Genomic DNA, 13,518 nt, shown 5'->3' on the forward strand with positions numbered 1-13,518 from the left:
TTACAATCAGTAAAACTGAGATGACTGGGACATATCTAATTCTTACAATCAGTAAAACTGAGATGACTGGGACATATGTAATTCTTACAATCAGTAAAACTGAGATGACTGGGACATATGTAATTCTTACAATCAGTAAAACTGAGATGACTGGCCATATCTAATTCTTACAATCAGTAAAACTGAGATGACTGGGACATATGTAATTCTTACAATCAGTAAAACTGAGATGACTGGGACATATCTAATTCTTACAATCAGTAAAACTGAGATGACTGGGACATATGTAATTCTTACAATCAGTAAAACTGAGATGACTGGGACATATCTAATTCTTACAATCAGTAAAACTGAGATGACTGGGACATATGTAATTCTTACAATCAGTAAAACTGAGATGACTGGGACATATGTAATTCTTACAATTAGTAAAACTGAGATGACTGGGACATATCTAATTCTTACAATCAGTAAAACTGAGATGACTGGGACATATGTAATTCTTACAATCAGTAAAACTGAGATGACTGGGACATATGTAATTCTTACAATTAGTAAAACTGAGATGACTGGGACATATGTAATTCTTACAATCAGTAAAACTGAGATGACTGGGACATATGTAGTTCATCCAAGGCTACTAAGGAATTCTAAAATAAGAACACAGTTTTCACAAATATTGTTTATTTCACGATATGAAGGATTAGACAAACAAAAATATTATTTTGTAAACTTAATTGGCACAACAAAAACAATAATCATGTACAAAGGATAAATTTTGTCTCATTCATGTATTCTCTTGCTACTTTTTCGCTAATATGAAATAAAATCAAAAGTTTAGGAGAAAAAGCACCTCTTTCTAAAAATTTACCCTTTGTACACATATTTGGCAATTAATGCAGAAATTTCAGCAGATATCTTCTAAATCAGCAGTACTTCCAAGTAAAAAATAAAATTTCTTTGAGAGATATCAATAATATAGTTCGAATCAATACTAAGGCCATTAGTTCATATGGACGGAATAAATAATTATATTAAAATAATTTATGTAGTAAAACAAGTGTAAAATAACTATCACAGATTACAAATTATAGGGGGTTACTATACTTATGTACAACTGTCTACGTGAAGCAAGACTATACGCTATTCTAAACTCGATCTTCATAGTGTTTCAAAGTTATAGTGTATAACACCATTCATCTCAAAAGTTTACAGCAAACCTATGCACAAATATGTGCAATACCATATTTACAAATTAAACTAAAAATAAATATGACTGGAATGTTCAAACAGTAAAAATAGCACAAAAATAGATATCACAGACGGATGATTGGACACTCCTGTGTAAAATGATGTTTACAATAGGTAAACTTTAGTCAACAAAGAAAGTGGATGGAATAACTCTGACCCTGTAAATAATTCATGACTTCCAATTTGGCAACTAATGCTGACAATACTAAACTAGCACACCCTGTACTTTGATGTACTGTTACTTCCTATATATATTTGTCTAGGAGATCAGGACTATTAACATTAAAAGTTCCTACGTACATGTAAAGATCTTGACTATTAACATTACAAAAATGCGGAAAAATAAAATAATGAAACAAAACAATCACAATGTACAAATAAATGCACCATTTCACAAAAATATATGTTCAAATCAGCAGTTTTCGATTTAACTTTGTGGAAAAAGATCACAAAAATATATATGTTCTGTAAAATATGTTATTTCAATAAATAACTCTCAGCAGCAAAAATAACTTTGATTTTTTTTCTTCAGCAGATGAATATATCACACATCTAAATAATAAAATATCACAATTGATCCATATTGGACGGAATTGTATCAACAACAAGTCACATATGATGCCAAAAAAGTGCAGCAGCATAATTTAGTCATCGAGCTGACATAAGCCAGCTACACCTCTGTTAATCCAATGTTTCTGTGGCATGTCAGATGGTAACTTCAACATCATGACAAAGTTGGTAGAATGACCAGTAGTGGACAGCACTCCTCTTCTAGCTGTTGTCTTGTATACTGGACAATTATAATGAGGAGTATGAGTAAACTTAGATTTTTCATTAGGTCTCATCCATATCTAAAAATCTGGTTAAGGAGAAATTATTAGCACAAATGATACCTTAAATTTTTTATGCAATTTCTTTTTCTGTGTTTGAGTTAATTCAAATAACTATACTCTACTAATAAATTTCCATGCCAAAATGTTGCTTTTTTATATCTGTTCTTCTTTTATTTTATTTTTGTTAGTATAAAAAATACAGCATTCTGCAGTCTCCTGTTGATGCACACATTTGTTTCTCTCCAAGGAAAAAACTCTTTTTATACCTTTTATTTTTTGCACTTTAAAAATTAAAAAAAAATGTAGGCTTGAAAAAAGGTGACCTATAGTTATTAATTTCTATGTCATTTGGTCTCTTGTGGAGAGTTGTCTCATTGACAATCATATCACATCTTCTTTTTTATATTGAAAAAAGTTTTAATAATGCTTTATTTTTCTGCCTTCACATCTGTTCTAATATTTTTTGTATTTACCAAAATATAGTCTTAAACACAGGTTATAATGGAGTTGCTAATGATTTAATACAAAGTAAAACCTGACCATGTATGTAATTTGAATGGAATGGAATAAAAAGGATACAATTGGCAGAGTTTCAAATAAGATCTTTGGTAAAGACTCTCCCAGGTTTCTTGTTTCTTTATTAAATCTGGCTCCTTCAATGAATAAACCCTGGAAAAGATATAACAAGTTTTCAATACAAATAACAATTCTTTTTTCCTTCTGCCTCATTACATCGTTACTTCACTACATTTCAAAACAGATAATAATTAAAAAAAATGTAATTGTAGATCAACCATACTTAATATGCTAATAAAAGTCTTGCTTTAAAAGAATGTATTTAGAAAATACAAGACGAGACTGAAAATCTTCAAATTCAAAAGGAGATCAAAACTTTTTGGATTCATTTGGATTTTTCAGAATATGAAATATAAAATTTTAAATTCTTAAATTATAGTACGACTTACATAAACATAAGCTCCATCCTCAGGTTTACAACTTGTATCTACATCACCTTCTAGGACTATTTCAAATTCAAAACCGATTGTATCAATGGGGATGGTATACTTCCTAGCATAATTCTGAGATACACCTATAAGTAGTAAAAGTAGATTTGGATTTTTGCATATAACAAATTGTTTATTCTCTCCTTAAATTGCACTAGCATTTCAAGTTTCAGTAGATTTTTAGGGGAACAAAGTGGCATTCAATTTGCTAAAAAAAAAAATTGAATTTGTTCATTGTTGGTTGATTTTTGATTTTTTTAAAAGAACTAAAAAATTAATAAGAAAATCTTCAAAAGTAGTCCAAAACTTTATGATAAGATAAAAAAAAAACCACCACACCACCTATTTTTTTGTGGAGCTTAAGTGTTAATATTCAGTATATAACAATTTGAAACAAAACTGGTCATTGATGTTCTCATTAAATATTGTTATCTGAATGAATTACCTGTTAAGAAAGACTGAGTAAAGTAGAACCCAGATAGCCAGAATGTTGCAGGAGAACCATTATCTATCCAGTCTGTCAAAAACTTTAGTCTGAAATTGGAAAAAACAAATCTTTATTAGAATAATCCCAAACTATTTCTGAAAATAAACCAAAATGGGTGAAACTTCAACTAAAAGTGGTATTTTTTTAAAACAAAGTATAACACTTTAAAAAAAAAACAACAAAAAAAACCCCACTTTTGAAAGCAACATGTTTAATTTGAACACATTTTCAACTAAGTCTATAAATTTAATTATTACCTAGCCAGCAGGTCATTAATGTAACTGCCCAGTGGTTTGAGTGATGGATAGGACTTAGAAGCCCATACTGCTGGTACTTTTCCATTCAGCATACTGTCAAACACTTCCTCTAAATCTGATGACATGACCACTTGACCTTTTATAGCTTTCTGTAGGTTGACCAGTGAAACACGGACAACATGTGTCAGTCTGTTGAATCGGATTAATTCCTGACGTAACACAGTGTTCATAGATTCATTATACACTACAGGGTATTTCTTTATAACCTGAAAGAATAAAATAATATATATCTAGTTAACCATTGGTTCATTGTTTCATTAGAGTACGTTTTCCAATTAGGGCCAAATAATACAGTGGAAATTTACCAAAGGTGTTTTTACATCAAGGTTGTTTTAGTAATGATAAGTTTTATGTTTTTGACAAGGGATTGCAATAAGAAGATATTTAAAAGACTGTTATAAATTGAGAGTATATACATAAAGGAATTAAAAAGTTGTTTTGAGATTTGAGCCATTGAAAATTTGGAGGGAAATGATTCTCTTTAGATTTTCCATACATTTAGCATTGGTACCTTTTTTTATTTCAAAAACTATGAAGAAATACCTATTTTTTTTATTAGGTTTTAAAATTGCTCTTTTAAACTATATGTAACAAAACTATGAAAAGACAAGTAGAGGTTAAAAGGCATAATTTCTAATAGCTCTACATGAATAAAACCAGAGGAATAAAAATATCTGACAAAAAGTTAAAGACTAGATCAGCAAACAGTCTTAAATCATTATGTAATAAAAGTGTATTCTCAAGTGCTGATAAACATACCATATCCATATCAAACAATGGAGGCAGTTTACTAAGGATATCTATGGCTAAGTCTTTAATGACGTCTGAAGTTGACTTTCCTCCTCCTCCTGACTGTCTTGGTAAGGTCAGCAAAATGTTTTCAAACAACTGAAGAACAAGGTAATATAATAATTAATTAACAATATTCAGAAGAAAATGATCATATTATAATTAATATCCGTGGATTTCATTTATTTTCATGGGTTCCAAGTTGAGGAAAAATATGATTTTCATGGATATTTGGTTTCATTTTTGATATTGGGAACTTGCATTTAACATGTGTTTGTAATTGAAAAATTAGTTGCAATTGATTTGGAATAAGTGTAAAAAATGTTTGAGTGAACTGATTTATGATGTAGGATATAGCCCAAGTTAATCATAATTACTATAAATGTTATTCAAGCATTTTTAATGCTTTCTTCATTGTGTGTTGATAAAGCATAATTTTCTTCAAAAGCCAAAAAACCTGAAGAGTTGTCTTCATGTATGATGCAATAGACAACTAACACTAGTATCCATGAAGTTCTATGAATGATGAAAGAAAAAAAAAACAATGTTATAAATAACATTGATTAAGATACATCAAAGTATAAAGGTACTTTTTAAAAGAACTTTGATTTCAAATGGGAATGTAATAATTTTATATAATATCTCCCATGTAAATGTCCCAATAAAAAGTATGCTATTCTTTTATGCTTACCTAAAATTTATATAATCTTTGTATCTTACTTACAGTAAACATAATATGACCTTACCAAATTTGTTTCTTTGTTATCCTTAGTGATATCTGCATTCTCATGGAGACCAAATACTTCTGGTGAGGCATTTAAAGGTAAAGTTTTAATATAATCTACAAAACTTGAATGAGGACCATCTGGAGGGGCAAAATATAATCCACTGTCAGAAAATCTGTAAATAACAAAAAAAATATTATCATTGCTTCTTTCATTTTTAACCTTTGTTGATTTCTTAAATGTATGGTTTCTTTGATTGATTGATTGTTGGTTGCTTAACGTCCCATGGTTTCTTTCATCATGACATTAAATCATTTTGTTTTTACAATGGTAAAAATGGTGAACACCAATTCTAATCACATGAAACCAAGAACACACAAACAGACACCTGTTACTTTATAAATTTCTTTAAAAAAAAAAAGTCTTTAAGAAACAGATTCTATTACAGCATCAATTTAACAATTACCAATTTTCAATTAAAAGAATTCTATATATTTGCAAATGAAAACTTACTTATAATTTGAATTGGTAACAATATCTTCTACAAAAGTAATGGCCAATAGAGACATGAGTAGACGTCTGTCTTTATCATCTGTGACACGCCCACCATAATTACATTCACCAGTCAGGTAAGATAAAGCAGGTAAAGGTAACTCGTCATAGTCATTCAGGAACATCTACAACCAGTCAATTATCATTTTAAAATATGTTAGTATACCAACATTCTAGCCTCTCAGTAAAGCTTCTTTCATTTCATTGATTGTGTATCCTATTTAACTTATCCTTTGAAAAATTTGGGTTGCTGTGATGCCATGTTGGCTACTATAGAATATCTGCAAAGGACTACAAAACTGGTTTAAAATAAATCTTTTTCTGTACTTTTTCTTCAAAATACATATATGCAAAATATTTTATTAACACTCACTTATATATGTCTCAAACTGGTAAAGAAATCTGATTTAATAAACTCTTACTCATGTACTCTCAAATATGTATTATATAATCTGGCTGATATAAACCGGATAAATTGACCTCTTTGCACATTAACGTTTGTCTCCAGTTGATATTTAAGTCACCTTTATGACATTAATGTTTTAAATTGTTTTACATTGTCATTTCTGGGCCTTTTATAGCTGACTTTGCAAAATGGGCTTTGCTCATTGTTGAAGGCTGTACAGTGACCTATAGTTGTTAATTTTCTGTTATTTTGGTCTCTTGTGGAGAGTTGTCTCCTTGGCAATCATATCACATCTTCTTTTTTTATATTAATAAGAAATGCACTCACCAACATCTGTCTCAAGCTGATACGTAAATCTGATTCATTGAACTCATAAGGAATATTCCAGCCAAGGGGTCCAAACTTTCTTCTCTCCTGTACCAAGGCATGAAAGAAGCACAAACCAAACAACATCTTGTGGAACTTTTCTGGTTTATTACATCCATTAAAGTAATTAGCATCAGAAATCGGGTCATTCATGTATGATCGCAACAGATTATTTTTCATTCCCTTTGGAGGTTCATTTGTCATCTTTACACCTGTAAATGACAATATATACTTTATAAGTATTCATCCTTTCTTTTTGTCAAGGAGATGTCCATGTATGTTCAAAAGTGACAAATAGGGAAACAATTTACTATAAATATGCGCAATTGTCAACTTTATTCATAATCTAATACAAATAGTTAAAATATATACTGTATGTTGCCAAATAAAAAAAATTAAAATGATATAAATCAAAGATATTTAGGACTCTATACTCTTTAATTTTCACCAATAAACTGATATCTGTCACATAATAAATAATCTTCTCATTTTACAAGGGAGAATATTTTTAATACCCTACACTTGCTTTAAGACAACAACCTCTTATTCAAATTTAGTTTAACATTTTCATTTTCTCACCATTTTGGAAAGATAATGTCAAAAAGCAACTTGGAAAACATATTGGAAAGATAATGTCAAAAATACAACTTGGAAAACATTTTAACAGTGATGTGATATCTAAAAGATGGTCTTACTGAAATAATAATGACAACTTAAAGAAATCATACCATTTTGTAGAATGGAAACAGGGAATTGATCTGAGGGATAACTGGTGAGCCAGAGTCTGAAGTTTTCATGTGTATTTTCTGGTCTAATGACTTCTTCGCAAATCTTCTCTAGAGCAGGCATCCAACTTGTAGCTAAATGACAATTCTGTAACACCACCCATGTTCCATCTTTAGTGGCCTTGTCTATCATCTTGGAGGCTATGGGACCCTGAAATAATTAAACACAATCAAATTACAAAGATATTTTCGTCAATTTTTGTTCCTATAAATACCTTTTCTTTCAATCATAAAGATGAACCTATGTTCTTATGCTGTGGACTTCTAAAGACGGCTTGAAAACTGTTTTAAATAAATGGACATAGATGATGAATTTGGCTTGCATAAAACGCTATAAAGAACTTGAGAACCATAAAATTGACATCACCCAAATTTAAATTTAATTTGTGTTTTGTGGTAATGAGCATAGTGTATAAGTTTCATAACATTTGGTTGAGGCAACCTAAAGTTGGAGAACAGAAATCAATTTTGGTTCGTATGTATGGACAGACTGACTGACAGATGTAGACAAGGTTAACACTAAATGCTCTCCTGTGATAGTGGGGGTATACAAATGGATATGTGCTCAATTATAAAACTACCTGTCCTTGTCCAAGTGATATAGTCTGTATAGTTCCTCCTGACTGGGTGAAGCCTCGGTCCTCTCCAAACTTCAACAATGCCATCATAGGATCAGCACCAGGGGAAAGAACAAAAATTAATGGAGAACAATTATTAGAATCAACAAATGATCCACCCAGGTCAAAGGTTGGTGGTTCAATATATGATTGTCCTAAGTTATCTGTGATAAAATCCTGTACAGCTGGAACTATTTTATCTGGTCTGAAACAACGTAACACTATCATCTTATCCAGACCTGTCAGAACGTTGAATGGACTTGGTAACTTAAATTCCTGAGGTGTTGAGGAATCATACAGCGGCTTCCATTGACCAATGTTGTCCATAACATCTGAAATGTTCAACAGCTTATATGACTTAAATGTGTTTATGTAACAACTTTCAAACATGTTTCATGATAAAAAAGGTCAAGTAAAATGATATAAAAGTTGTTTTATCTTGCAATTAGTGTGAAACAGGATTTTTATTTAAATAAGGGATATTTTGCAACATCATGCAGTTAATATTGTTGGAATCACTTGTATACAATATAAAACAGCAACAACAAGTCAGAGAAAAAATTATTGTTATAAATGAAAATACTAACGTTTGAAGAATCCTTTGTGATTAGGAAGCGAAGAAGCTCTCACAATTTCCCCCCATGCCTTGTCAGTCAACCATACTGGAGCTGGATTGGGATGGGGATTTTCTAGAGCCACACCTCCTGTTAACAGGAAACGCCAGATGGTATCATCCACTCGACCCCTAGTAAAGAGAAAACATTTCTACTGAAATTTCCAAATTCTAACAATTGATATTTTGTTAATGTAAAATAAAAAGCAAAACATTTAGCAACATTAATAAATAATAAAAATAAGCACACATATGGTATATACTTTTATGAAATAAACTTTAAAGCCAATATAATGTGTGTTTACCACTTTTAAAAGCAAATTTTAATGTGCATTATTTTGCAAAACTTTTGCTCTAGGATCAGTTAGTTTTGTTGCAAATAGAAGATTATCTTTAGCAATACTATAATGACTATCTACTGTAACTTTTCAATCGATTATAGAAAACAGTAAATTCTTGGAGTGTGAAATTGGTAACAAGATCTTCTAGTAACCTTACAGTATCAAGCATAGTTATTTCCATTTGTACTTAAACAACAGAACAACACATTTTAAAATCTATTTAAGGTTTAACTGCTTTTCAATTGTTATATTTTCCTAATTTTCAAATTTTGTAAGCTAAAATTTGTAGAAATTATATTTTTAGAAGTTATGTTTAAAATGCTGTGCATCATTGTTTTGTGACTAAGACTTCAAATGCTTTTAGATTTAAACTTCAGAAGGGCTTTTATCTCAAGACCACTGGTTAGCAGTTCTTGATTCTTTCAGTTTTATATGAATAGGTAGCCATAAAATTATCACATATTTTTTATTCAATATTGAATTACACCAAATCATATAAAAATTTGTCTTCAAATAATAAAAAAGTCTTTTAATGTTTTCTTAACTACAGAAAACTGTCTGCACAACAAAATTTCTGAATTAGGCCAGACATGAATTTCATATCCATACTTGGTATTTATCAAGCAAGAATAATATCTGTATTTTATGTAAGCAGTAGCAAATGAATAACATAATTGACGTATAATCATAAAAAAGCTAATAACATAGACCATCTAAATAAATATACCATAACAGTGTGAAAGCAATATGTAATTTGCGAAATATATATATCTAAGCAAGCAGACATGACACCCTTTCCACTCTATATCGAGATTTAATTTCCTATTAAACACAATACATGTATATAATATCTATATAACATATCATGGTAGGCCATACTTAGAACTGTCACTTTGCAATATTAATATGATAGGCACTTTCATTTAGTGATACATTGAAGCAGGCTAACAATTTTAATACTGTTCATTCATGTATTCAAATCAGTTAAAGGTCATATGCGAGGTTTTTTATAAGCATGAATAGTTACATGAAAGTAAAATAAAATTATGGAGAGATTTTGTAAAGACAGTAATAAACAAGAATGTGTCCCCAGTACACAGATGCCCCATCCGCACTATCATTTTCTATGTTCAGTGGACTGTAAAAATAGGATCTCTAATTTGGCATTAAAATTAGAAAGATCATATCATAGGGAACATGTTTACTAAGTTTCAAGTTGTTTGGACTTCAACTTCATCAAAAACTACCTCGACCAAAACCTTTAACCTGAAGCAGGACGAAGGGTTGGACAAACGAACGAACAAACAAACGAACAGACACACAGACCAGAAAACATAATGCACTTAAATGGGGCATTAAAAAAACTTGCTGTAGTTATGTCCCCCTTGAAGGTGATGATAGCACCAGTGTGTGCTACAGTTGCCATGCATCAGTTATGCTTTAATATCCTACTTCAAATACAAAAAAACAAAATGCATCCAATGGGGTTTTACTCCCACAAAAAAATATTGTTTTTAAACAAATAGGTGTTTACACTAAAGATAAAAACCGCTGAGTTGAAGACAAAACTATAACTCATTTAGAAATAGTAAATTTGGAAGGGATCAAATGGGATTTTACACAGAAATTAGGAAACATTTGTTGAAAGCAGCACCAAGAATTTCAAATAAGTAAATAGTTGATATTCATTTCATTTTCTATTAATTTTTTTTTTATATCAAACTACTGTTTAAAAAGCAAATATCATGGATTATCTCCAAAATTTGCATATGACCTATAAAATAAATGCAACAGTTTCTAATTATGGCCAATTAAAATTATGTACTACATGCTATTATACATCAACATCACAAGTGTCTAGATTACATGATAGTACTGTAGCTTTAGTTCCTGTAAACGCTTCATGCTAGCACCCACCACAACCCTCCCCATTTGTCTATCAGATCTTAATTTCTGATCATTAATGTACTTTGCTACACATAATATAATATGTGTGCGTTGAAAGTATCTCATGGATAGCTTCATTTTCTACTTGTAAAAGAAAGAGATTGATAGGATTTATCAAAATAAAATACAAAAACAAAATAAAATAAACAAAAGTTTCTGTACCTAAAAAAAAGAATGAAAGACTACTGTGTTTACATTACCACAAAATTTACTACCAAAACATACATATTTTACAATTTTCTTTTCAAATAAAAGTTTTGATTGGACTTAACAGATATAAGGAAGATAGCTCCTATAACGTGCTCCCAAACTACATACATTTTGAACCTGTGTTGTCTGTATGTCTATACTTACTTATTTACTTCAGGATTATTCCTTATAACGAATAATCAAAAATACTATCAAATATTCATTTCAATTTCTTATAACATTGCAATAATACAATTTCCTCTAAACAGAAAACTGTTTCACTTTATGATAGTTTTCACCAATATTTCTGATACTTAAGCAGACCTCACATTTTTAATTTATATGACATTCTTTGTATGCAGTAGTTCCAGAAATAGCATTAACTAATCTATCCGTCTCATGAAGAAATAAAATGAATACACCAGTTGACAGTACATTGTATTCACTTAGTAAAGGATGACTGCCATTTATGAGCATTAATTATGTTCAAAGAAAATTGCACAACAATCTTTAAATTATGCAGTAATAGTTACAATAATCATGATAGAGACAAGAACAAAAATGTATGTGTTCCAGACCGTATGAGTATTTAGACCGTACGTGTACGGTCTGGACCGTATGCATATATATTCAAAATACGCATACGGTCGGATTGTACGCGTACGGTCTGACTAATATTAAGAAGTTGGTCACGTTTATCAGATACAAATGTATATAACAGATCAACATAGCTTACATCTCAAATTAATGTAAAAAGTTCAATAGTAATTGAAATAAAACAAAATAATGTTATAACTATTTTAAAAAATCACGTTTATTTAATCTGTTAATCTCCTGTATTTAGCATGTCAGTAATTCATATATTGAAGCCAAGTATGCTAATTAAAATTGAAGTTACAGAAGTAAACTTAGAGTGGGAGGACAATCGTTTTAGAATATTAAGGAACTTTACAAAAAAAATGCAAAGCAACGTGCATGAACAAATTATGTTACTGTAAAAAAAATATGACGTTCTTTGTGGAAGTCAGTGTCACCTTGAGTACCAAAATAGGAATCACGGATATAAAAATAAACACATATTTAATTTCAATTGTTCGCTTAATCATTTCATCCATATACATGTAATAAAATCAATTTGTATAACTAAAAATAATGATTTTGATAAATATTTGTTTACATTTAACCAATATGATCCCAAAACATCAGCTGGACCGTACGCGTATACTCATACGGTCCGACCGTACGCGTATGGTCGGACCGTACGAGTATACGTATACGGTCCAAATACTCATATGGTCTGGAACATATGTAAGCTTTTCGAATCTCCTTTGCTTTTTAATGTACATTCACAACATGCTGAAATATTAACTTACAGTTCTTTCAATACAAAATGAAAGTAAAAAATTCACATAACATAGTATCAAGAATTAAAACATTTTTAATCTTACAAAAACTTTGCAAAAACTTTCAATATAAAATATATTTAAAAAATAATAAATATAATAGAGAACTACACATTTACATATGTGGTAATTTTTTATTATCATTGGAGTGTATAATCAACAGAAATTAATATTTGTCTCTGTTTCTTATCCCTATACACGTTCTGTACTGTACATTTTTTTGTATTTATACTAAAAAACATTAACAGTGAAATCCATTTAAAGTAACCAATCTTTCTTCTTCTTTTCTAGCTTCCTTTTCGTTTTCAATTCTTAAGAACCTTTTTGATAAATATTTAGAAATATACTTGGTATTCATTACATGAGGATGATTACATTGGATTTATCGTGCCTTAATAAAAAAAATAAAGTAAAAATGAACTTACATTCCCTTCAGTATACCAATACATAACAGGAAAGAAAACAACAGCTTGTCTTTCTCAAATAATGACCGACAGACATTCCTGTAGATACTGTTTGTAAAATGATCGTTCAGGTTAAATATTCTTTCTTCCAGTACTTTTGATGGACTGCTGTTCATTATAGACTGAAATAACCAAATTTAACATTTAACTTCAATAAACTCATTTCACAAATAGTAAAAATAAACTCAACAAATTCACAAATAGTAAAATAAACTCAACAAATTCAATATTTTTGCATAAAAAAAGTGACAATAAAGCTTTCAAGAGCAAATTTATAGATTTATGCTGCTATTTACAATTTCTTTTACACTTAATTCATAGTAGACCATGTCAATAGTGGAAACCTGAATGGGCTTCAATTCAAGTATCATCAACAATGATAGAAACTATATTACAAATGAGAAAAATAATTGGAAAAAAGAGCCTACC

The 13,518-nt window shown here is 29.9% G+C and overlaps 1 protein-coding gene across 7 annotated transcripts in view; it reads right to left on the reverse strand.

Moving 5' to 3' along the window:
- Positions 1-667: 667 nt before the first annotated feature.
- LOC139487829 (dynein axonemal heavy chain 3-like) overlaps positions 668-13,518 on the reverse strand; it is a 62,516-nt gene continuing 49,665 nt past the window's right edge. For 5 of the 7 annotated variants that reach the window (XM_071272984.1, XM_071272981.1, XM_071272982.1 and 2 more), the window contains 14 exons: positions 13,051-13,211; positions 11,388-11,408; positions 8,720-8,877; positions 8,097-8,464; positions 7,459-7,666; positions 6,692-6,942; positions 5,920-6,083; positions 5,428-5,581; positions 4,652-4,780; positions 3,833-4,098; positions 3,534-3,622; positions 3,050-3,174; positions 2,664-2,753; positions 668-2,102 (listed from right to left, as the gene is read on the reverse strand). In XM_071272984.1, coding sequence (XP_071129085.1) covers positions 1,896-2,102; positions 2,664-2,753; positions 3,050-3,174; positions 3,534-3,622; positions 3,833-4,098; positions 4,652-4,780; positions 5,428-5,581; positions 5,920-6,083; positions 6,692-6,942; positions 7,459-7,666; positions 8,097-8,464; positions 8,720-8,877; positions 11,388-11,408; positions 13,051-13,211 — 2,391 coding nt within the window. In that variant the 3' untranslated portion in view covers positions 668-1,895. The remainder of the gene's footprint in view (positions 2,103-2,663; positions 2,754-3,049; positions 3,175-3,533; positions 3,623-3,832; positions 4,099-4,651; positions 4,781-5,427; positions 5,582-5,919; positions 6,084-6,691; positions 6,943-7,458; positions 7,667-8,096; positions 8,465-8,719; positions 8,878-11,387; positions 11,409-13,050; positions 13,212-13,518) is intronic. The other 2 variants (XM_071272983.1, XM_071272978.1) reach the window with 1 other exon arrangement.

The sequence above is a fragment of the Mytilus edulis genome, chromosome 9 (genome assembly GCF_963676685.1).
Source record: "Mytilus edulis chromosome 9, xbMytEdul2.2, whole genome shotgun sequence".
NCBI classification, from domain to species: domain Eukaryota; kingdom Metazoa; phylum Mollusca; class Bivalvia; order Mytilida; family Mytilidae; genus Mytilus; species Mytilus edulis.